The 26,378-nt window shown below is 38.4% G+C and overlaps 1 protein-coding gene and 1 long non-coding RNA gene across 3 annotated transcripts in view; one reads left to right on the forward strand and one right to left on the reverse strand.

The window, feature by feature from the left end:
- PHF14 (PHD finger protein 14) overlaps positions 1 to 18,811 on the reverse strand; it is a 252,195-nt gene extending 233,384 nt beyond the window's left edge. The window contains exons 1-3 of one of the 2 annotated variants that reach the window (XM_067562128.1): positions 18,470 to 18,811; positions 17,792 to 17,902; positions 7,440 to 8,098 (exon numbers count right to left, since the gene is read on the reverse strand). In XM_067562128.1, coding sequence (XP_067418229.1) covers positions 7,440 to 8,098; positions 17,792 to 17,902; position 18,470 — 771 coding nt within the window. In that variant the 5' untranslated portion in view covers positions 18,471 to 18,811. Of the gene's footprint in view, positions 1 to 7,439; positions 8,099 to 17,494; positions 17,545 to 17,791; positions 17,903 to 18,469 lie in introns of those variants that run through there. The other variant, XM_067562129.1, reaches the window with a different exon arrangement.
- A 155-nt stretch (positions 18,812 to 18,966) lies between these two features.
- LOC137162122 (uncharacterized) lies at positions 18,967 to 25,043 on the forward strand. The gene is made up of 2 exons (XR_010922290.1): positions 18,967 to 19,118; positions 24,721 to 25,043. It is a non-coding gene; the product is annotated as an uncharacterized lncRNA (long non-coding RNA).
- The last annotated feature ends 1,335 nt before the right edge of the window (positions 25,044 to 26,378 follow it).

Genomic DNA, 26,378 nt, shown 5'->3' on the forward strand with positions numbered 1-26,378 from the left:
TGTATGTATGACATCAGTAATATACAGCTCTTCTCACTTCTAGGTTACCAGTCTGAATCCACTCCAGAATTGTTCAGTGGCAGACATGGAATGTGTTTGTAGAACTCGATCTAGCTCTACTATATACTACAACTGGCACCTTGATCAGACAGGCCAAGGAACAGGATACAGATCAAGTGATCTTCCAACCCCAAGATTTAACATCCAAAACAGTTATGAGGCACATTGGTGGAGTACTGTGGGAAAGTTTGTACCGCTGCTGCTACCTTTTCTGTTCAGAAAAATTCTTGATTCCGAAGCTGTTAATCTGGCACAAAAACTCACAAGTTATACATTTACATCAAACATTCAAGAAAAACAAGTAAATACAGACAGTCATTACATATTTAAAAACCCATTCAGGACACAGGCTCTCTCTTCAGGAATCTGAGTGAAAAGCAAGTAGTTCCAGCCCTATAGTTGCTCGTATTTATTGTCCTGAGAAGGACATAAATGAATTTAAAGATTCTCTATGATCTTTGTGAAGAGACCATAATAAGATGGAGGCAAGCTAGGAAGCCCTATAACCTGCTGCCATTATGAGTATATTTTCCATTACCCTGTCTTAATCAAGAAAGAGGTCATGAGCCTTGAGGTGTTGGGGAATAGAAATCGAAGAATCAAAAGGAAAATTGTAAAAATAATATATATTGTCATGTTTGCATAACATAAGGGATGAACAGGAACAGAGAAATAAAGGAGGAATTAAAGTTTTCCCCATATTATCTAGGTTCAAGATTAATGAAGATTTCCCCCTACTTTTAAAATAAACCTGTAAAGGCCAGCACTTTGTTACAAGACTCATGACTTGAGCACATCTCTTCCTATATAATGACCTATAAACATGACTCAGGTATCTTTCCATTCACAGAAAAATGTGTTACGACACCTCCTAACTATGGCAGATTAATTGTGCCCTGGCACAGTTAGACTTGTAGCCCAGATAGGTCCTAAAAGTTCTAAGGACGCTACGGAAAACCAGAATTTTCAGTCAACATCACTGGCTCAGATTCTTTGTTCTTCGTTGAGGAAAGTCTACAATTTTGGTCTGATTTCTAGTTCTATAGATGCTCACATTTTTCTAACTAAAAGCAAATTTGTAAAACTTGTGACTTTATCCAAATGAATAAAACTGTACTGCAAACAACACTGATACATCATCATTTATATGGAGAAAGTGTGTATGAGAAACAGATAGAAGATACTGGGGTGAGCCAGTGCTGCAAGGATACCAAATTCTGCATCAAGATTAGGTTTTGTGAGAGGCCACTGAATCTGTGCTATGATTTATGTAGACACCAGGAACCCTCATGTGTGAACAAGAATCACTGTTCTAGCCCAAGCCCTACCCTGCAGGGAAAGGGGGTGAATTTCATTCCCATCACCACTTACTTCCGATAAAAAACCTACTATTGTGGGCTTTTGCAGGAAGTGATATGTTTCACAACCAATGCACATTTATCTCCTAAAACTTTAATGGGAATTGAAGAGGGCCTAACTGGGGAAGAAAAGAACCCCTTTAAAGCACTAGCAATTATCAAATTGAAGAGCACCATTTATCTACTAATGATGCTTGACACAAGTTGCAACAATGTAAGCTTGTCTGCCTACACTTAATACTGTAGAACACAATAAAGGTACTTCATTATAACACAGGTTCAAGTATAACATGGTCTGTTCTTGAATTCTATCTTTGCAAAATGAAAGAAAGGGTAAAAAAAATAAACTGAGAGGAAAAAGGCTTGAAAGAGGAAAAAAACAAAACCTTAAAGATCTTGATATTAGCTACCTACATAAAGTTAATTGCTTAGATACTCTGTCCTTTCATACATCAATCACAGTAATGTCTGTATTACTAGGACTTCTGCTTCTGCATTGTAATGAGATTCTATTGGACTCTAGAGAAACTATTTTTACTAAATGTGAAAATTATAAAAGTGCTGCTAGCAGCACCACTAAGACCTTGTTGTTTCAAATCCCATAAAATGAAATTGGACATGTATGCTGTTAACCTAGAAGTTAAAACTAGATTTAAAAAATTAAAGTCCATTAAGCCAATTTTCAGTTTTAGAGATTCAATTACCTTGCTTTGTATTGAAGGAAAACAAGATCTAAACAAAAAATAGTTTAATCAAAAAATTCAGAGAGAGAGTTTTTAAAATGTAGTGTTAAGATAATTTTTAATCAGTTGTTATAGGTTGTTCTGAAAGGTAGGAAAGATGGTTTTAAGATTAATACCAAAGAGCTGAAGCTAAGAGATCTGGGTTTTAATTTTGACTCTGACACAGACTGTAGCAAAGGAACTTAAGACTCAATCCAGCAAAGTGCTAAACACCTGCAATTACCACTGATGTCAGTGGGAGGCGAGGACACATTGTACCATTAAGCATCAAGACTTTAATCTCTCTGTCCTTGAGTTTTCCTATCTGTAATATCGGATTATAGTGTAACAACACTAACCTACCTCAGAGATGTGCTGTGAAGTTTAGCCCATTAATATCTGTGAAATGCTTTGAGATTCTCAGCTAGAAAGCATGGGTAAGGGCACAGTAGTAGTTTAAAATTAGAAAATGATAGAGGAAAAGGGACTGAGAGTGGGCTATTCTCACCTCAAGAGATCCCTAAGGATCTGGGTAAAATAGGCCTGCAATGTCACTGCCTGTACTGTACCTATTGCATGGTAGCCTCCATGGTAGCAATCTCTGAAATGCTTCCAGTTCCACACACAGGGCCAGTTAGACAGGCAGAACTGCAGACTCTCAGGCTCTCAATGCATGTAGGAGACGTTGGCGTAGGGAGAAGGGGTTTAGATTTATTAGGAACTGGAGGACCTTTGCGGAAAGGGGGAGCCAATACAGGAAGGACGGGCTCCACCTAAACCAACATGGAATCAGATTGCTGACACACAAAATTATAAAGGTCGTAGAGCAGTTTTTAAACTAAGGGCTGGAAGAAAGCCAACAGGAGCGGAAGAGCACGTGGTTCGGACAGAGACATCCGTTGGGGAGGATCTACTAATGGAGATGCTCTATATCCCAGTAAGGAGGAGAGGACGGAAGAGGATAAAATATGGGTAGGATCTGATGAGAAACAGTTAAATGGGGGGGAAGATAGTCTCATTCAATTACATCACATAAGGGCAGATAGGTAAAAAGTGACAATTTTTAAGTGCTTATATAAAAGTGCCAGAAGTCTAAATACTAAGATGGGTGAACTTGAGTGCCTCAAATTAAATGAGGATATTGACATAATAGGCATCACAGAAACCTGGTGAAATTAGGATAATCAATGGAACGCAGTAATCCAGGGTACAAAATATACTGGAAGGACAGAATAGGTGATACTGGTGGGGGATCGGCACTATACAGAGTCAAATGAAATAAAAATCTTAAATGAACTAAACTGTGTCACTCAATGGATAGTAATTCCATGCTTGAATAAGAACATAGCAGTAGGGATATACCACCGACCAGCAGCATGTAACTGTGAAATGCTCAGGGAGATTAGAGAGGCTATAAAAAAATGAAATCCCCTATCACTGAGTTTTTTTAACTATCCCCAAATTGACTGGGTACATGTCACCTCAGGATGGGTTGCAGAGATAAAGTTTCTTGACAGCATAAATGACTGCTTCCGGGAGCAGCTATTCCTGGAACCCACAAATGGAAAGGCAATTCTTGATTTAGTCCTAAATGGAGCATCAGATCTGGTCCAAGAGGTGATACAGATGAATCACTTGGTAATAGTGATCATAACATAATAAAATTTCACATCACCATGTGGGAGGAGGGGAACACCAAAGCAGCCTACCACGGTGGCATTTAATTTCAGAAAGGGGAACTATACAAAAAAATGAGGAAGATAGTTAAACAGAAATTAAAAGGTACAGTGCCTAAATTGAAATTCTTGCAAGCTGCATGGAAACTTTTTTAAGACACCATAATAGAGGCTCAATTTCAATGTATACCCCAAATTAAAAACATAGTAAGAGGACCAAAAAACTGCCACCCCGGCTAAACAACAAAGTCAAAGAAACAGAGGCAAAAAGGCATCCTTTAAAAAGTGGAAGTTAAAACCTATTGAGGAAAATAGAAAGGAGCATAAACTCTGGCGAGTGAAGTGTAAAAATATAATTGGGAAGACCAAAAAAGAATTTGAAGAACATCTAGCCAAAGATTCAAAAAGTAACAGCAAAAAAAAATTTTTTAAGTACATCAGATGCCTGCTAAACAACCAGTGGGGCCACTGGACTAAAAGAGCACTCAAGAAAGATAAGGCTATTGTCAAGAAACTAAATTAATTCCTTGCAGCAGTCTTCATGGCTGAGGATGTGAGGGAGATTCCCAAACCTGAGCCATTCCTTTTGGGTGACAAATCTGAGGAACTGTCCCAGATTGAGGTGTCATTAGAGGTGGTTTTGGAACAAATTGATAAGTTAGACAGTAATAAGTCACCAGGACCAGATGGTATCCACCCTAGAGTCCTGAAGGAACTCAAATGTGAAATTGCAGAACTACTAACTGTGGTATGTAACCTACCATCTAAGTCAGTTTCTGTACCAGATGACTAGAGGATAGCTAATGTGATGCCAATTTTTAAAAAAGGCTCCAGAGGCGATCCCTACAATTACAGGACGGTAAGCCTAACTTCAGTACCAGGCAAATTGGTGGAAACCATAGTAAAGAACGGAATTATCAGAGAATACAATTTGTTGGGGGAAGAGTCAACAGTGTTTTTGAAAAGGGAAATCATGCCTCACCAATCTAATAGAATTGTTTGAGGGGATCAACAAGCACGTGGACAAGGGTGATCCAGCGGATATAGTGTGCTTAGATTTTCAGAAAGCCTTTGACAAGGTCCCTCACCATAGGCTTTTAAGCAAAATAGGCTTTCATAGGATAAGAGGAAAGGTCCTCTCCTGGATCAGTAACTGGTTAAAAGATAGGAAACAAAGGATAGAAATAAATGGTCAGTTTTCAGAATGGAGAGAGGCAAATAATGGTGTCTCCCAGGGTTCTGTACTGGGACCAATACTATTCAACAAATTCATAAATGATCTGGAAAAAGGGGTAAACAGTGAAGTGGCAAAATTTGCATACGATACAAAACTACTCATGATAGTTAAGTCCAAAGCAGACTTACAAAGGGATCTATCTCACAGAACTGGGTGACTGGGCAACAAAAAGGCAGATGAAATTCCATATTGACAAAAGCAAAGTAATGCACATTGGAAAACATAATCCCAACTATACATAATAAAATGATAGGGTCTATATTTGCTGTTACCATTCAAGAAAGATCTTGGAGTCATTGTGGATAGTTCTCTGAAAACATCCACTCAATGTGCAGTGGCAGTCAAAAAAGCTAACAATGTTGGGAATCATTAGGAAAGGAGTAGATAATAAGACAGAAAATATCATGCTGCTTCTTTACAAATCCATGGTATGCCCACATCTTGAATACTGCATGCTGATCTGGTCGTACCATCTCAAAAAAGATTATTTGGAATTGAAAAAGGTACAGAAAAGGGCAACTAAAATGCTTAGGGGAATGGAAAAGCTTCTATATGAAGACAGATTAATAAATCTGGGACATTTCAGCTTGGAAAAGAGACGACTAAGGGGGATATGATAGAGGTCTATAAAATCAGGACTGGTGTAAAGAAAGTAAATAAGGAAGTGTTCTTTACTCCTTCCCATAACACAAAAACTAGGGGTCACCAAATGAAATTAATAGGCAGCAGGTTTAACAAAAGGGAGTATTTCTTCACACAATGCCCACTCAACCTGTGGAACTCCTTGCCAGAGGTTGCAGTGAAGGCCAAGACTATAACGAATTCAAAAAAAAGAACGAGATAATTCATGGAGGATAGGTCCATCAATGCCTAGGCCAGCATAGGCAGGGATTGCTGTTTGCCAGAGGCTGGGAATGGCCGACGGGATGGATCACTTGATGATTACCTGTTCTGTTCATTCCTCCTCAAGCACCTGGCATTGGCCACTGTCAGAAGACAGGATACTGGGCTAGCTGGACCATTGGTCTGACCCAATATGGCCGTCCTTATGTTCTACTGTGTGGCAAGTGGGCAAACTTTACCTACTATGAGGTTCAAAATGACATGTTCATCTAAGAAGTACTTTGGTCCCTAACACTATAAAATCGAACCATCCTCTATAGTGTCACAGCAGTAACCACATAATGCACACGTCGCAAATTTCCAAATATAAACAAGTGTTCTGATTTAATTTTGATAAAGTAATGCTAAGGGATATGATTCTCAAGTGATATTTTTAGTCACAACTACTAGCATTAATAAGATGCACAGATGATGTCCAGTGTTAGTGACTAAATACACAAATGTCTACAATTTAAATTTCTCACTAAAGTGCAACACAGAAAGACATTTGTTTCTTCAATATTCCAAAATACTCGGCTTCACTCAACACAATTTTGAGTCAGCACACATTATTCATCTGAAAAGACCCTTTAAATGGAAATGGCAGACCTCTAAGTAATCCTGTTTGACTATAATTTAATCCAGAAGTTACTCTATTGTAGCAACACTATAATTACCTGCAAAGAGTTAAAACTAATCTTTAGTGATCTTTTAAACTTTGCAACTATGATGCATTAAGTCAACTATATTAACAATCCAATAAAGCAATGTTTAATGCAATGAGAATCGTAATAATGAGAATCGTAATAATATCAATCAATCATGAAGAATAAAGAATCAATAACAGGAACTTATTATAGAATATTTGCATTCTGCAATCACAACATATTCAATGTAATTAATTCTTATTCAGGATATTTTTTGGTGTTATTAAAAAAATTAAGAGTATACACCAAAACTACAAACAAACAACTTGCTAGAGAAATATAACGTTCAGTCTAGGTGAGCCCATGTCAGAGTACATGTTCCTCTATTAACAGCTCTTGAACAGTAAACGTAAGGTTTGTTTTCTATGACATTTGTCGCAGTGAGGAACTGGATCAAGAATAAATTTTTTTTTGCCATTTGTTAGGACGTGTCACAGCTATTCTGTGACTTTAGTGTTGCTTTGTGTTTAATAAGGTACATGCTTTAACAGAACTAAACTGCTCATTAGAAGTTAGCTGGCTCTATGGACCTACGTGCTATGAAGCTGATCCAAAAGCCATTGATTTAAATGGGTGTTGATTGGGCCATAAGGGCCAATCAAATTTATTTCACTTGCAGTACCCATTCCGCATAGTTCTGGGGTCTTTTTGATTAAAAAAGAACAAAACACCCTGTAAATAGGATTCCAGTCAGTCAGTTTAACTTCAACGAGTAATTTAAAAAAAAAACAAAAAACAGCACTGCAGAGTACTTTCCATTTTTCAACAGACATATTATAGAAAGTTGGTTGCTCTACCTCATTACTCTTGCTTTGTGAAAGAGCCAGGCTATCATTTGTCAGCTCCTCATCATCAGCACTATTCCTGCTAAGAACTTTATTTTTCTTTTTCTTGGATCCATCATCACTAGCAGTGCTGCTGTGATCCTCATTGCCTTCCTCATCATTGTCATCCTCATCACTACCACTTCCATCATCTTCATCATCCTCGTTATCTCCATCACTTCCCTCTTTCCTCATCGCAGTTTTTCCCTTCTTCTTCCCAGCAGTAGGTCGCCAGTCATTGTCATCCTCACTGTCATAATCATCCATATCATTTAGCTCTTCCATTGATACAAAATCCAGCAGAGGTCGGTTCCTACGCAAATTCCACTTTTTCGGTTCATTTGTTTGCTCATCAGCAGCAGCATCAGATTCAGTTGCCTTTTCTTTCTCTTTTTCCTTTTTCTTTTTTGGTTTCTCATCTTCCTCCTCCTGTTCTTTTTTTTCAGTCTTAATCACCTCTTTCTCTGTTGTAAGCATTGCTTCTCCTGGAGAAGGTTTGGATTGCTGTTCTTCCTCTACTTTTACTTCTTCTGCCAATTCTTCCTCCAAGACATTTTCTTCTGATTCACTACAGGAACCTTCACCACTGTCCTTTGATGCATCTTCACTCCCACGACCACTTCCTTCAGAATCTGTTGAGCATATGAAAATTTAAAAAAAGGCTTCCAACACAAATGTACCCAAAAAACCCAAAACCTGTTGAAGTGACCAGTTGTTAAAATTACAGAATGATGTATGTTCCTCCCTTATTAGGCATCCAACCTATGTTGCAGTTGGTGTCCAAATATCACTACCGCAAGTAGTACTACTGAGAATCTGTTGAATGAGTGCATTTTGAAATGGCAAAAAAAATTAAAATATATTAAATCACAAATAATTCAATGCCCCTTTACATCACAGCTCATATTACCAATAGGCAGGAGTATGGAACAGATATAGTCTCCATTTGATATTATAAAGCATGAGTAAGTGTACTTGTTTTGATATCTTAGTGGTTACTTTCTAAACCTTGAAAATGAAAGTTCTAAATCAAAGACACTCAATGCAAAACACTCCATTTAAAGAATGTTACGGTTACAAAATGAAGCATTCAAAAGTTAAGAAGTGCCAAAATTGAGTCTGCTCATAAAAACTTAACTCCGCCACCTGGTATATATGCATAATAAGAATTTTTAATTTCAACATAACTTACTATTTTTACCCTAAAAGTGCTCTGCCTCATTTAGTGCACAGATTGGACAATGTGCAAGTCTTAACTGGGTGTCACCCCATTACTATTATTCAGTTACTGGTCCCTTGTCTCACCCACTACACATAGTCCAAATTGGACAGTGGATGAGGCAGGGGTTCTGGACTTCTGCCTCATTCTCTATTCAATATGCAAATAAATGAGGTTGGGGTTCTGTTGGAAAAAAGAGCGTGTGAAAATATAATTAAAGATTATTGTGATGCATTTGCACAAAAGATTAAAGTTGCATGAACACTTCTTAACTTGAGTGTTTGTCTTAGTAAATAATGTTCTTTTATTGGTTTTCATTTGCAATATTTGTTTTAAGTTAGAGAAATGAAGAAGAAATTATCTTATTTGAAGCAATTTACTAGAAAACTGTAGAAAGTTCTGTTCTGCATGATACATGCACTCAATGAACCAAGGTCTTCTGTGGTGCGCGTATTATTCAATGAAGCAAGGATTGAGATTTTCCAGGTTGTTCAGATCCACCACCAAATTGTGCAGGTCACCTCCAACAAGTGCCAAAAAAAACCCTCTAACACTTCATCATCCTTTTTTTTTTGAGCCACACATTACAGAGAGCTACTTTACTGGCACTTAAAAATATGCCTCTGCCCTTAATCACCTTACTTACCAGGCAACAACGAATGTATTGTATTAGATACCAAACAGCATATCCCGCACACACCTTCACAGTCCTATATAGCCCAATAGGCAATGGAATTAGTGTGGTTCTGTATGGTGGAGACAGGATGCACAGAGCCCACAATGGTGCCATGCGCTCCATACAGACATCATGTAGCTAAGCCCTCTGCGGTTACATCAATAAATACAAGGATGTGATGCAACCACTAGTTCCATTATGATCTGGGGTTCCTAGCCAGCCTGGTGTAGCAACAGTACAAAGCAGATGGAATTTGGGCAGTATCTGATCAACTGAGAATTCTCTTTAGCGTGGGGGGAGCTCTCAGCTGGCATGATGCTAGCACACCTGGTTTCCATATCATGATAGCTCACCCACTTACAGATGAGGTGGGGATAGAGGGGGCATTGCCAGGGCTCTAACTGTCCTCAGTTTGCAGACCATTTCTTTGGTTCTATAGCCAACTGGCAAAGATACATTAGCACTCAGAGTGCTTTACCCTTTGCTGAGCATTGGGCCAGGGAAGATGATCAAGGAGCCAGACCCAAGCCATAGCACAGAATCTAGCTTGAAGAATAATTCACTGAGATCAAGAATAGATTAAAACAGCAGTAATTTTCATATAGTTGGCCTCAGACTAGACATCACCATTAGCTAAATCCAGGAATTTTTTTTTAAATGTAACCAAAAGGATTTTTATATTTGAGATGTTTGCAGGGTTTTATTATGTATTTAAGTACCAGGAAAAACATTTAGATAGAGTTATAGTTGAGAGTACACACTAGTAATTTAGGATAATTACTAATTATTACTAATAATTTAGGATGCTGCAGTTATCCCAAAATTTAGTGTTTTAAACCCAGAAAATTCAGAAATAAGAGTAAACAAAAGAAATCCAAATATGTTAAGGTATGAAATTATACAGTCAGAATACTCAAACAACCTTCACTCTGCCCCCTAATGATGCTATGCAATATCAGTACCCATATGATTATGATGAAGGCATTTTAGTATTTGGGTCTCAGATTAAACTGATTTAAGATACATTAGATGTTCCATAAGACATATTAGATAATCATGGTATCACAACAGGGCATAGTTAAAGTTGTTTGGGTACCCTAACTCTGTGATTGCATGCATTCAATGTATTTGAATTTCTTTTAACTTCAACTCTGAATTTCCCAGGGCTTGTTTTTGGGATAAGTGAAACATCTCTAAATATATTTTATCTTAAATCACCAATATGCAATCTCAACCTTAACTCCACTTTAAGGGGTTTTTTAAATAAATAAATAAATAAAATTTCAAACATCAACACTAATGACTTGACGTTATGAAGTATCAACCTTAGTTTTTATTTTCAGTTTTATGCTCAGATTCACCTGTCTGAATCAGTACAAAGCAGCCAGAGCATAATGGCCAATTTAACTGGTTTACAGTAACTTTGTTTCACCAGAGCAATGCAAAGAAGCTGGAGTGGGAACCCTAATTTCACCCACCACTGTCCCCTAAATTCACACCGTCTCTTGCACCTGCCTACAGAGTCTAAATTTCCACTCCTGTCAGCCTCATTCCCCTGCCAACACAATCTTTCTGCACCCACTACACTGCACTCACGCACAGAGTAGTTTTCCCCTCTCACATGCCCCTCACATTTCATTGCACACACGCACACACACACAAACCATGCACCCTAATTTTCTCCTCCCTCCTGCCCTTTGAAGTAGATCTGGTGCAGTAAGTAGCTTTTGAAAAGCAATATTTAGGATTAATAGCCATTTGTGCCATTATTTTTCATAACAACAGCGGTCAGTGCATAAAAACTTATTCAAAGAAACTCTAAGAGTTACTCTCTTCAAAATGGCCAACATCTCTCTTTGCTCCCAATGGGAGAGAACTCAAGCTGTTTTCAAAGAAGACAGTGACCATCTATGCCGTGAGAAAGTAGCGAGGTACACAGGCCCAGTGACAACAAATATGGAAGATAAATGATGCCCCTTCTCATCTGAGGCTTTAATGCCATTGAACCCACCTGAAGATGACAGCCAATTTGAATGGCAGTTCTTTGCAGAAGTCTCTGAAGCAGAACATTATGCTTCAGCCTTTGCTAAAGAACTTGTAGTCATAAAGAATAATAGACAGAGTGACCATTAGTTTCTTCAAATATATTCTATGCACAAGATGTCAATGAGTTTTTGCTACATGGGAAGTTTGAGGTACCTGCATTATTCTGTTACTAAAATCATGAAGGACAGAAAAAGACTAAGAAAGTTAGCTCGTGGTGTCAAAGGACACATTTCTTACCATACATTTTAACTCCTAAAAGTAAGATTTGTTAATTAATTTAAGTTATCAAAAAAAAATCATTTTACACGAGGAGTAAACGTCATAATTTTGAAGAGTCTATTCTGCACTTTTTTAAATAAACACAGAGCAAAACACCTGAATCTCAATTCTGAGGTTGAGTTACATTGTGTTTTGAATTTAACTATGGAACTGCAACTAGTGCCTTCATGACCATTTATATATTTTACTATTATTATGTACTTGTTCTTGGCAAAGGCCTAATGGTTAATAAGTAAATAAAATTACTGAGATCAGAAACTCAAGCTTGTGATCCAATTTCAGGTCTCATGATAAGTCAGCAAAAGTAGGTTCACAGTAACAGGAGAGGAGTGTTTTCTAGCACTTCCTTTAGTTGTACATGCTCTTGAACCTGCCAAGACTTATTTAGATGCTTAAAGTTAAGCTCAGAGAAGTGTCTTTCCAGCATCCAAGTGTCCTGAATTGAAAGATGTGGTGGGGACATGACACCAAGTACAACCTCAGGTATCCCAAGTCCTTCCCATAAGGAGACAACACCCTCCATGACGATTGGTGCAAACAAGAGAGGCAATCAATCATATCACGAAGCCACAATGTCTAAACTGATCAAGTTCCATGACCAATGCTGTACTAAAATGTGCCTGCACCTGATTATGAAAATTGCTTTATCAAAATTATTGCAAGAAATTCAGTCAAAAACTTAATCTTAGATAAACATAGATATAATTGCACTAGGAAGTAGAGTCTTGTCCTAAATATGTGATGAATAAAGCTTTTTTAAAAATTAATCTCATTATATAACTATTTAAAAAAATTGCTCCAAAACTAATTTTGACCTTTAAGAATAAGAGTAAAAAACAAATGGTGATACCCATAGTTCAACAGCAAAACATCTGATTGTCAAAAAAAAATGCATATAAGTAGTGGGATACATTTTTTAAACTCTTTCTTAGTACAATTTGTCAAATATTCTTTAAATTTTAAAAGTTATTTATACAGCATCAAAGGTAGGCATAGCACTATCAGAAAAAAAAAGTTTTTGTCAGAAAGCCTAATGTAACTTGTCTACTTCTTTCCAATTCCTTCATTCTTGTAACTTGTCCTTGTTTCCACGTTCCGTCAGCTAACCAGCTCTACTCAGTCTCAAATTCAGTCACAGAAACTGGAAAAAGCAGAAAGTAAACCAAACAGCTCGAAGAAACTGTAGCGTACCATAGGCCACTCCATTCATTCCACCTAATTACAAAAATCACTCTTTTTAAAGTGCAGTTTTAAAATAGCTTAAAGAATAATCAGCTACAAATCACCATTTTGATGGTTTGATACAGAATAAGACAATTCTGCTCCAGTTTGAACGTATGAAAAAGAAGGAACTTTAAAATCATTGTAACTTATGTTCTATTAGCAAATTCCTGCTCATTTTCTGGTATCAGATAAAGCTGTACACCATAATTAGGCATATTGTGTATAACAATGGGTGAATCAATCTTCAATGCCTACAAAAATAGAATTGGTATCCATTCTGTAATGTTCCAAAGATTTGGTTTTAAACTGAATCTAATGACAATTGTACTTGTAGCCATAATTTTATGCACTTATTTTGCGTAATATGAAGGGTCGACTAAGCATTTAAGATTTTAAAGATTTGAGCCATACACTTCAATTAAAACATTGCTGATACTAGAAGAGACATAGTAATGTATGTAAAGACAAAGATCACCAGACAAAAGAGCTTAAGATAGGACTGTACTGATTGAAGGTAGTACTTTGTTATCCGATGCCTGTGAGTGAAGCACTTAAGCAACTTTATCAAATGCAGATGTGGATTGTGAAAAAAGGAGTTGTGAATGACTGGCCTGCAGACACACCACTGGAGACTGTAACTTTGTCAGATGCTATAAACTGAAGTGTGCCTAGCCTAGTCAGTACAAGGGTGAAAAACGTCTAAGGACAACCTAGTAACTAATGATATAGTAAGCGGGCATTCTTATCTCTGAGCCAGCACTGCATATGTGACCCAGCATCCAGCACAGAGCCTCTCTCTTTATTTATGTCTGTTCAATGCACAGCAGAATAAGGTACCAATTTTGATCGAGGTCTTTGAGTGCTACCATAATGTCAAGTGTTTCATAAATAATAAAGGCAAGAAGATCATCATGTAGCTGGGTGGCATAACCGGAAGTTAAAAAAAGTTAAAGTAGAAAGGCTTGAGTACTTTAATCCTGCTGTCATGTATTTCAAAGTAGCTAAATCCATCCTGCCTACTTAAAAATTCTCTTTATAATTTCAGTTGAAAACATTAATGTTCTTCACCCCATTTATTATGCAGCAATGCTGATGCAAATGGATGCATAGTTCATCCCTCAAAAGTGACTACATACCCACATAGCCTGTAAAGTGCTTTGAGAGCTCTAGGCTAAAAGGTGCTATACACACAAGTTACACAGGGAACAAATACATACACTTCTCCATGCATCAAGAATCCTTAGGATGCATCTATTTAAAGTTAAAGATAAGAGTATACTATAGCTGCTTTTCAAAGCAAAATCTAAAAACACTGATCTTTATTGTGCACTGTTGGATTGCAAAACTTCAGTTGAAGACATGAAACTTCGCATCATGGAGCACAAGCATCTCAAAACACAAAATTGAATGTTCTTTGTCTCTTGTAACTTGAAAAGAGGAAACCAATTATTTTTTAAAAATTATTCTAAAGCAGACCATATAATGCCAATCTTCAGAAGGAAGAAGTTTTTAAATTTTTTGTAATAAATACAACTTTAACTGTAATGGTACTAAGGAAAACTACTTTAAAATAGTAACGAAAAAGATGTAAGAACATTACTTTATTCACGGCAAATAAACATGCAAATGTAACGCTAAGGTTGAGAACATGTATACATTGGGGAAGTTTATGAATTCCAAAATCAGTTCAGCTGAATGGATGGATCCTTAAAGCAGATAAAGAGTCAGTTGCTTTCATCATTTTACCATTGTCTTGGTTAAACTTGATGAAAAGCCTAAAAACAGGATTCACTGACACTGTTGTAAAAATGGATCTACCCATGTAAATCTTGTCCACACTAGGGTTCCCACTGGACCTGGTGAGTAATTTATTCATTTATTTTGGAAGTTTCCTTATTACATACAAGACATCAGAGGCACAGAATCCAGAAGATTGGGAGTTAAAACACCTATTTAAACAGCTAAGCCCAAGTTCGCAAACCCTTACTACAGCACATACTTCCATTGATTTTAGAGTGACTATGAGCACAATTAAGGGTTTGCAGTATCAAGTCTTAGTCCTCCTGCATATATGTAGACTCTCATGCTACTACATAGGCTGCTAAGATCTATAGAGCTTTACATACCATAGATGCAACAGGGCTGATTGAGGGGAAACCCAACTTTTGAATGTCTTGACTTTGGTGCATTTAAATCCTCCTCTTTAATGTTTCATTAACTTTTTTCCTAGATAACTTCTTAGGCTTTTACTAAAAGTTTTAAACATTTCAATTAGCAGTTTGTGTGTGTACTTAAACACTGACGTATCCAAATACATTCACCAGTGCATATAAGTTGAGCAGCCACGCACAATGCCATTTATTTGAAAATGTAATCATACTGCACAATATAAGGTAATTCTCCATTTACATTTAGTCACTTGATTATCTATGTTTGTGAGGAATCCATTCCTGCAAGAAGTTCAGCCATGGAATTCTAAATCCAAAGAGTACATAAACTAAATATATACAGGCCCTGATCCTGCAACATATTGCAGAGCATTACTGAATGCAGTAGGGTTCCACATGAACACGGGTCTGTCCATGTGTTATGTACTGCATAATCAACAATGTGATAAACTAAAGGAGAATCTACTCTTCAGTCAATAATAGTATATTATTTGTGAGGCAAACTCTAGACATGTTCCAGAGTCCTTTTACCCTTGTAGTTCAGTTCTTCCATCAAAAAAGTAAACAAGCCCAGCATAGCTTAAATTTAAAATCATGTATCAACTACATTCAAACCAGGATAGCCCTGCTCTTTCAAACATACAGCTACTGTCTAATTACTATGAAACACAGGAGGCAGTTTAAACATTTATACTGTACTAAAAATCAATGCAAAAATGATAGCAGCCATTGAAGAACCAACAAGCTTTTCCTCTCAAAGCATTCAGAACTTTATTTCAAATATGTTTTTCTTTTCAAAGTTTCACAAAGTAAGCACTTCCAATTCTGAAGTTTTAAAGCAAAGCTATTTGAATTATCTGAAAACAAAAAAGGTCAAAGTATTTTAAAAGCAGAACATGCGAACTTCTTTCATTGTCAGACACAGAAAACTGCTTCAGCTTCTATGTTGCATCTTGAGGGAATTCCCACTAACATTCCTTAAATTGGAGTAAACATTTAAACATTTGTAAACTATTCAGGGCCGAGCCCTGTTTGTACAACACCCATATTTCAATGGGCCCTTAATCCCAAGTGAAGCCTTTAGGTTCCAAAGCAAAATTATAATTTAAGTAGGAAGTTTTACTTCTGAATGTATTTTTTCACTAAATCCAAAATAAAATTACACAATATATTCCTATTTTTATTATTATTTTCTCTCTCTACCTCCAATCACCTTCTGGAACATTTTGATCCTCATGCTACCTGTGTGTGTCTCATGCTTCCTTTCCCAAAAATCCCATCTATGCTATTGCATCAGAATAAAAGTGACTAATCTGCCAGTAGAAATTGACAATTTTGTTAATTTCACTCAACTCCTAAAGCAGCTCTATCTGCAAGATGAAAAACCCTTAATGCCAAAGAAGCATATAGTGAAATTTACAAGATGCAGATCAGTTTCACACTTGTGCTCCTGCAATTCTCTCCTACAAGAGGACAATCCTCGAGGGGATCTATAAAATCGGGACTCAAGTAGAGGAAAAGAGGCCATGGGGAAAATAGAGTAGTCAGTTAAAACACCTATATTGGGCAAGAAGCCATTAGGAATTACTGAATTCATTAATACAGAACACCTTACCAAGAGATGTGGTAGAAATGACAAGTCACTACACAATGCAAAAATTACTAGGTGAAGTTCTTTAGCCTGTGTTATGCAAGAGGTCAGAGTAAGTGGTCATAGTACTCCTTTTAGTACTTAAACCTATTGTTTTACTACTATATGTGATTCTGTGACTGCATATAGCTAACCTATTTATCCACATGGGCTTGACACTTTTACCCTCTTCCTCCCAACTCCAGACCCCCATTCATTGTTTCATCAGTTACTGTGGGTGGGTTTATGTAGGCTTCAAAGGAGATTCCATGCAGGTACAAGGATCTTCACATATGGATAAAACTGTAGAAATAAGGCTTTAGACTGTAAATCTTTTGAGGCAGGAACTACCTTATTATGAGTTCATACAGCACCCAGCATCGATCTGATTGAGTCCTCTGGTGCTATTGTAATATAAATAAATCAATCTAAATTGATTTTTTTCCCGCCACGTTTTCCACTTTTTGGCAGGCACTAGGCTTGAAAAAAGGCAGCCTAGAAAATATAAGCTCTTGCTTTTGAGAACAATGAAGTGCTGTTAGGTAGTCACTTCATTCACGTTAACACATTACTCCAACACCATAAATAACAAGTATTTCCATAACGTTTTTTGTCAAGACTAAATAAAAACTAGGAGTGACAACTAAAGCACTTTTGCACAGAAGGTATCTATTGTCCCTGCTGGTCCTTGTTTCATCTACAAGGGGAATGTTTCAAAAGCAACTATTGCTTAAATATCAGTTTGCAATCTATTTTTGTTTGGAAAAAATACTTTTAAAGTTGTACCTGGGGTCAAGTATTTCATGGATGTTTTGTCTACATTAGTTGTGTGCTCTCTGCAAGATAAGGATTACAAATTAACCAATCAGATTACTGGGCTTCAGGTGCCAACATTCCAACAGGTTTATCTCCTATATAGAAACACAATCATTTCAATGTACAACCTACCGATTTATTAGTACCACTCCTTCTCCCACTCCAGATATGAACTGAGAAATCAAAAAAAGCCATAATTTCTCATAAAAAATAAAAATAATGACAACAAAATCATTCTGAACTGGGGAGATGAAGGGAAATGTTTACCTGAAGCATCTCCAACCTTAAAATCACTGTCATCTGAGCTATCATAATCTAAAACTTCCAGGAGTGAAGCTGCCAAAGGTTTCACTTGTCTCCTCTTCGAACTGCGATCCACTGTAGGAAGAAAAACATTTTGTTATGATTGGATGATATAATGAAAATTCAGCATTATTAAGCATAGGCTTTTTAGCCCATTTCGATTATACAGGTGCTTGTAGCGAGGACTACCTATGGTGTACAGTTCAAAGCACAGTCAGCACACGAACAACAAACAGCAGGAGATACAACAGCATCCACCTGCAGCTAGGGATCTGAAATATTCCTACAAGTGGGGGGGAGGGAAACATGATGCATGAAGGTTTGGGGTTAATACATCTTTCGTTGGGGCACCTGGAGACTCCCGGGAGCAGCGCCCCCCAGACGTGATGGCTCGTTGGCACTAATAAGCACTGGCTAATGAGAGCCCCGGGGGCAGAGGGGCAGCGAGAGGCTGAGGCGGATGGCTAATGCCTCCCACGGGGAGGTGCGGGGGGCAGGCAAGGCCTCCCGCTGGGAGGGGGGTGGAGAGGTTGATGCCTCTTCCCAGGACACCGGGAGATGCAAAGTGCTTGCCCGGGACGGCTGAGCAGGCAATGCGGGGGGAAGGGCTTCCCGGGGGAGACGGCGGGGACAGTCACTTACTAAAGCCGGCGGCGGGATAGTGAGGCGGAGAGCGGGCCCGGGCGGCGACAAGCGCGCCGCGCCGCTGCCCTCCCCTCAGGCTCCTCCGTGCAGGACCCCGGAGCTGGCGGTGTCCTAGTCCGGGCCGGTAACCCAGACAATGGGCACACAGCCGCCAGCCGCGACCCGGATGCACAACCCCGGCCGCAGAGCAGAGCTGGCTTCGCTCCTGCGGCGGCTCGCCCCCACTGCGCGTGCGCAAAAGGACCGCACATGCGCAGTAAGAGGAAGTGAAGCCGTTCAAGGCCAGCTTCCACGATGCCCCTGCCCTTCCATGCGCTGCCCGCTGCGTCTCAGCGAGGACTCAGGATAGGAGCTGCAGCTGTGCCTGTGCCTGTGCCTGTGCCTGCGGCTCAGCCTTATGCGGGGAGGGGACGGGGAAGCAGGTGCGGAGTAAAGGGGACGTAGGGTTGGTGCAAGATTTGAGGAGGAAGATGAGCCTGTGCCCAGGCTTTAGCATCCTTCCTGCCCTGAGTTTGCAGTGCGAGGTGAGAGGGGCTGCAGAGGGACTAAAGTGCAGCCCATTCAGTCATTCACTGGGTAATGCTGAAAACGACACGTCCGTGTTCAGCAATCACGCCCCACACACACATCATGGGAATGGATTATGGTTAGTGAGTTTAATTATAAATGTCGGGGTCTTTTTATTCGGCTTTTGGTTTCTGAGCCCTTAAAGTGCACACAGGTCACGTTTTCAGGCTTATCTCCGCAACCATGAGGGCTGGAAAGAAACTTACTTGTTTTAAAGTTGCTGTCTGCTTTAGTAAGTGACTGTGGTCACCGCCTCCCCACGCCTCTCCTCCTCCCTCATGCTCTGCTTTGTTTTAAACTTCCTTGTTTTAAAGGGAAGCTGAAAGTCTCACCTCATCACAAGAATCCAGGAGCTGGAGATTTAAAGAAAACAAATATTGTGAGACTCGTGGTGAAACTGCAAGATGGGGTCGTTCTGATCCCTGCCTGATCCTAGGTTTGGGGAAGTGAGAATACATTTTGAGATTTTTTATTTCCTTTCTGATTTTTGAGCCTTTAAGTTTATGTCTTCAAGTGTTTCTTTGTAACTATTAGGGCTAGAAAGTTGTGGGGAGGAGGGGATGTTTTTCAATAAATTCTGAGATTCTCATGTAATCATGTAACTTTAGGAGCTGGAGCTTTAAGAAAAACCACCAGATATTGTGAGACTTGCAATAAAAATAAGAGTTGGCAATACTGCAAACTGTGAAAGTTCTCAAGTTTGAGTTCAGTTTTTTATTCTAATAAGCTCTTAGCCAGAGGGACTCCATACTGAAATATGGCAGTGAGGTTAACTTGTGCTTTCTGTATATATATAAATATAAAATTGTAAATTTGTCCCCTTGTTTTTGTCTAACAAGTGAGATTGGATAGAAATGCCCAATGTAACTTCCCTACCATTTATTATTTATCATATAGTATCTCTTATTCATGTTTCTTCTTACTAAGAGCTTAGTAACTACATAAAACCATTTCTACATAAGACCATTTCTACTCTTTCCTTGTTTAAAACTTACATTGATGACATTAGTGGGAGTTCACTGTGAATAAATAGTACATAGTTTCAAGTTTGTATTTCAGCCCACTAACCATAACTAAAAATGGAATTCCCCCGCCCCCCCATCAGATGAGTTTGACACTGCCACATTCAGTTACATAGGTAAATTTTGCAGTCTTACTATAGTACTCAGTGAACAGGTTCTGAATCACCAAAGTCACTAATTGATATATTTATTTATTTTATTTCTTTAGAGACTTGTAAGAACCAGAAAAGGCACCTATAATCTTATACTCTAGATACCACATATACGGCTAACAATATAAAGATAGGAACAAGCAGCAATCCCACAAAATGTAACAATAACTAAACCATATAACCCAAGGGGAGGGAAAAAGAAATTTCCATGCCTTCCTTAATCATCACCCTTCACCAGCATCTCCCTTTTTAAAATCTCTCTTAAAAATATGAACTTTTCAACATGCCCTGCATATCAGTAGATCTGGGCTATTTCAGGCAAAGGGGACTGGAGGAGAAGAGTACTTCCAAATTAAAGGGGCTTTTCCAGAGAAAAAAACAGACCCTCTCTTTTATTACTAAAGGGGCTCCAGCTTGAGTACCTCTGCAGATCTCCGCAGAGATATCAATATTGGAATGCTAAACAACCCTCTTGTTCCAAGAAACGTTCAGATGTTGCCTGGGGTATTATGTTAATTCATACACTTTTACTGCTAATGCTGTGTCAACTCCATGGATAAACACGTGTAAGCATTGTCAGTTTAGCATCTTTAACATATTAAATTCATACACAAAAAATTAATCTCAAATGATTATTGTAACAGAGCAGGTTCCTCTCCCGTCCTGCAGTTCCTCACAAATGGTCTTGGATGCTTCTTGACTGTCAACACCTCTGTGAGTTTTATTGATGTTTCCATCACCAAGCCACCATCACAATCTTCTTGCAGCACTTCTACCTACCCACCTCCTTCAATCCTCAGCCCTTTCTAAAGGAAGAGTACGTGTTCTCACCAACCAGAGACCTAGCCTTCCCTGAGCACTATTAGCCCCCACTTTTCCCATTGCATATCCTCTCTATGCTCTTTAACTACTTTCTCAGTTGATGGAATATTTAGCTCTTTAACTCATTTGTCCAAAGTCTGATTAGGTAATTAAGTCTTCTGCCCCTCAGTCAGGGCTTCTCTGGAGGATCTAGTTAGCGCCAAAGATACCGGAGTGCTGGGTCATATTTTGGAGCAAAGTTAAAAACAGCAAAAAATAATAGTTTATAATGAAAATGTTATTGTAGATATATCACTAGCACGACTATATAAAAACACATAGGGATATTCAGCACATCTGGTCATTCACTTACCTGAGCAATTCCAGTGACTCTTTTTTTTTTAGGCTGCACTTTGAGTGCACAATCTGTTGAAAGAGCAAATAGCCTGATTTTTACATAATTGGTGTTCTTCCGCTGCTAAACAAAGAGAGAAAATATTTCTGTTAAGTGCACTGTTACTCTAAGGAACATAGGTATCTTTGTTGTGGTTCAGTAAAGACCATTTGTAAAGGGAGTAATAGCAATTCAGTGGTATTGATACAGTGGTACTTACCTTCAAACAAAATATTATTTTGATATTATATATTAATATTATTTTTAGTTTAATGAGAGCCTTAAATATGGTTTCAGTTTAAAAAAACCCCCACTCATATTGTATTTCCATTCACCTTATAATATGAAGTCAAGAATAGAAAATAATAAGTTCTTAACCTTCTATCATTTATGAATAGAAAAATAATAATATGAAATTCTAGATGTAAAGGATTTTTTCCTGTCAATGAGCAGACAGTTGAAGTCACAACCTTCCTATCTGAATCAAAACACCAAACTCTTTTATTACTCATCAAAACATCACCATCTGCAGTAGAGATGCTGACCTCTTTCAAACATCTTCCCAAAGGGAATTGTTCAGCTTCCAACCTCTAACAGTACCATTACAGTAAGCACCTTTCTTAGTGATCTCTGCTCTTTTCCCTGGTATTACATGGTCAGACACAGAGAGATAAAGATTGAATCAGATGTCTTTGCAGTTTTAAATTACAAAGAGCTGGGCACTTAGTACCAATGGTCCCTAACAATAGTAGTCTAAAATAAACTGCAGCCCGCTACAAAGTCTAGTGCAGATCAGTGTTGCTGTGGAATGTTCCCATCATGAATTCAGACATTTCCTGTTCTCATTGGTAACACATGACCCATTCTAAGTGACAGATTACTAACCTTTGCTTGATTATGTGGCACATATACTGTGAAAAAGTCCTGGAATAATTTTAAAAAATCTAACAACATATAATTTTAAGAAAAGCTACATTAACATAATGTTATTAAGGTTACAACATCAAGCATTCAAAAGTTAAGAAAAGCTAGAATAAAGGTTGCCAATGCAAACTTAATTTTAATGTACTTACCTGTAAATATGTGAATAGTCCCATTGACTCAAGTAAAGTACATGTGTAAGCATTTTCAGGATAAGGACATAATTCTGTCCCCATGTGCAGACTCATTATGATACAAGCTCCTTACAGATAGAGAAAAAGGTCCAAAGTCATTGTGAATACTTGGGACATTAGCTCTGTATCAGATGGCTAAGGATGATGAGCCATTACATCTAAATGAATCTTAGATGTGTGTGAGATTTAAGGTTGCTGTAACAATCAAATCACGAGGGTCAGAACTAGGTACAACCCCTCTTCTCATTCCCTCATGTGGGCAGCAGTCTCATGAGTGAAGGGTCAGGAACAAGGAACATTCTGGCCTCTTCCCATCTCAGGCAGCAAGCTGCTACCATTCATTCTCTCACGCTGTGATGAAAGAAGGAAGGATCTCCCAGTCCATGGCCATCTTCCTCTCTCTAACAGAATAGCTGTGCATGGTATCCAAGTCAGAAACAAATGACACCCTACAACTGCCTCAGTTATTCCTTTCACTTACAGTATATTATGATGAGACTAAACAGGTTGAGAAGGCATGGACTGAGGATACATAGTCTCCTCCCTGGGTCCTGTCCCAACAGCAAGTGGCTATCTGGCAGCAATTAGCAGTATGCCATATAACTTGCTGGCCATTTAATCACTGCATCAGGGCCCCCTCTCACTGTACAGCCACATCCCAGGGAATGGGATCCTACCTTAATCCTCCTCTGAGAACAGATGGGTGAAAGAAATTAAGGCTGTTAATCATGAGGTCTGAAATCTCTAGCTTCCTTTTGTAATAACTGTATCTCTAAAAAAATTTTAAGCCCTCAAGGCAAATGTATTACTTTCCCTAAACCACAAAGTCTTTGGTTCAGGCTTCTGTGTTTCCCTTGGTATAGTTAATGACACCACACAATTTTGTAACTGAATAGAGTACATGCTAAGTTTTTCTTCCAGTCATGTCCTACTTCAGGTGTAGAATGCAATCAGATCCCACTTTTTGTCTTTCCGCTCTCGCTCTTTTGCTCTGTAATAATTTGTTCACATGTAATGTTTTAATTTAAGTCCCAATCCCACAACCCTTTACTCACAAAAATAGTCTAAATTAAGTACGTATTATTAACAAAAGCGATAGCCATCATCATCGTCAGGGCCTTTAGATTGTAAATTCATCAAATCAGGCACGTTCTCTTTGTTGGTAAAGCACATCTGCCTTGGCATACTGTATAAACAAATAAGAATAGTGAATAATAACAGTAAACGAATGATTAAAGAAAAGAGCTATCTGAGTACTGAAGCTCTTTATCTAGTAGCCAACTAGGCTATTCTGATATGGAAGCTATATACTTGATCCAAAAACTGTCACTGACTTTAGTTGGCTTTGGATCAGACTCCTCATGAAGTTATTTCTGAGTGGTATATATTTCTTAGTAAAACAACAGACACAGTCCCTCATCCAACAAATTATTCAGATGGATTTTTTTGTTGTTCTGAAGAAATCTGGGATGTAAATGACATCTGTTGCAACAAACATAAAAAAGCATAGACCTGATGCTGCTAATGGAAAATACTCTAAGCACCTGCATATTTTTTTCCAAAAAAGTGAATTGATTTGACAAGAATAATTACTTGAATGTGAGTGTCAATGATCTTTCTCACATAAAATTTTTCCCATAGAATCCTGTTGTTGCAGCCTGAGTAGAGGAAAATATGGCCCAAAGCCTCCAAGAATTAAATCTTTGTGAATCTGCTTTAAAATAAAATGTATTAAAGTGGATTGTCTTTTTAAAAAAAAAAAAATTATCTGTTTATGTTTTTGACTGTTTACAAAAGAAATTGAACTGCTTTGGATTTTATGAAACTATATTCAGGAAAAAACTTCAGTTAAAAAGTAATAAAATAAATGTTCAAATGCATTCTTTACATTTTTTAATATTCTCTCTTATTAAACAAAATAGTGACATTCACGACACTATTTGTTTCCCTTTCTGATATTCATTATCTCATTAGTCTGCTCAATAGGCAGCAAGAGCAGTACAAAAGATTTCTTCAGTGTCCTTGCTGATTTCATAGAAACTAATCTAATTTTGTAAAGATTTTTCCAAAATATCCAAACTTTTGTTGAAATTTGAGCTATAGGATCCTGATTAGCTCCAGAATGCAGACAGTCCTAATCAGGAAAAGGTTTTCATTTCATCAAGATACTTATATAATTGTTCTTAATTTTTTTCAGAAAAAGAAAATCAGACATCAAGATATATATCGTGATCCAATTGTACGACTGTCCGCTTCTGCATTAGCATATGACAGACAAACTACCACATTGCCCAGAAAGAGCAGCAACAGCCAGCAGAGCTGATTGCATTCTATGGCTAATGTAAAAACTGACTACAATAAGGCCTCAGCATATACTCTGTTCTGTCATAGGCTTTCTGGTGTCATCAGCAATTTGCAAGGAAAACACAGACTCCTGAAAACAGGATTTAGCAGGCAAGGGAAGGAGGAAACAGAGTTTCAATTATTGTGTTTGTGAAATATAAATGTTGTTTTCGGGCCGAGGTTGTGTCTTCATCCATAGTAGCAGTCTCTAGCATGATGTAGCCTCATGAGACGGTGGGGGCTCTGTGTGCTATTGTAATTATGATAATTTCATAGTAAGGTTCCGATTCTCAGCCTTGCTCCAGCTGCTTTGCACTAGAGCTTTTTTTGAAAACTGGGATGAGTAGCAGTGGCTGCCAAACTTCCAAAAGAGAAAGAAGACTTTTCTATACAGCTGTGCCACCCCATTAGAAAGAGGATTCCACTCGATGTAGGAAAGAGAGGGGCAGCTGATTGTAGAAACTCATTATTCTGCATAGTTACTGGTCAGTTGGGCACTAGCGTGGGGCCAAGAAGTCTACAGTGGGTGCTGGGTTTGCCTGGCAATGCATTGAATGACTTCAGAGTGTATGATCAAGGTGACCAGTATGCCAGAGATCCTGGAGGGATGGAGTTCTTGAACCATGCTGGGATATAGCTGGAACTCATGTACTCATTGTGACCCGTCCATGCCTAGGGTAGCCACCTGAAAATGCCAAGGTCAGGGCAGGCTGTAAAAGGACAGCAGATTCTCCCAGCACTGGTGGGTGACACTGAAGTCAGACTTCCCAACCAGCCACAAACAGTGCTTCTGATTCCCCACACTGGTTATCAAGAAGCCAAAATAAAAATATACACAGCCCCCTTTACTACATTTCAGTCTTTGGCTCCCAATCAGCTACTAGGTCCAGTAAAGAGACCAGTTATTTAAAACTCTATGCTCTTTACCAAAAAGGTTCCTCCTGACCCTAAAGGGTCAGCCACAATACCAGATCAATAGAAGTTTGGACCTTACCCAAAATACCACGCTGCCAGCCAATACTTTAGTAACTAAAACTAAAGGTTTATTATAAAAAGAAAGAAACAAGCTATAAGAGAAGTGTTTAAGGATTAAAGTAATCAGACAGATACAATTGATTTGAAAGTCAATATATATCAGGTTTCTAATAGAATTGTGGAGTTTGCAGGCTTGTATAGTCCCTCTGGTACACATCCAGTACCTGGATGGGTCTCAGTCCTTTGTTTCACAGCTTCAGTTCAGTGTAGATGAGTTGATCCAGAGGTAGGCTGGAGACTAAAGATAGACTAAAGACAAAATGGATGTCGTGCAGCTGCCTTTTATGTCCTTTGGCCTTGGCCATGTTGCTTGTGGAATTTTACAGGAATAAAATGGAGTCCAGAGTCACATGAGTAAGTCCTGATGACTCATCAGGTATATCCCTGGCTTCTCCCCCTGGGCCCCTTGTACCTGTGAATTTCTTAATGGGCCATTAAGCAGGCTAGTGCTGAAGCCATTTTGTCTAGGGTGTCGCC

Source organism: Emydura macquarii, unplaced genomic scaffold (assembly GCF_026122565.2).
Source record: "Emydura macquarii macquarii isolate MOO-44397 ecotype Brisbane River unplaced genomic scaffold, CSIRO-AGI_Emac_v2 contig_2422, whole genome shotgun sequence".
NCBI classification, from domain to species: Eukaryota; Metazoa; Chordata; order Testudines; family Chelidae; genus Emydura; species Emydura macquarii.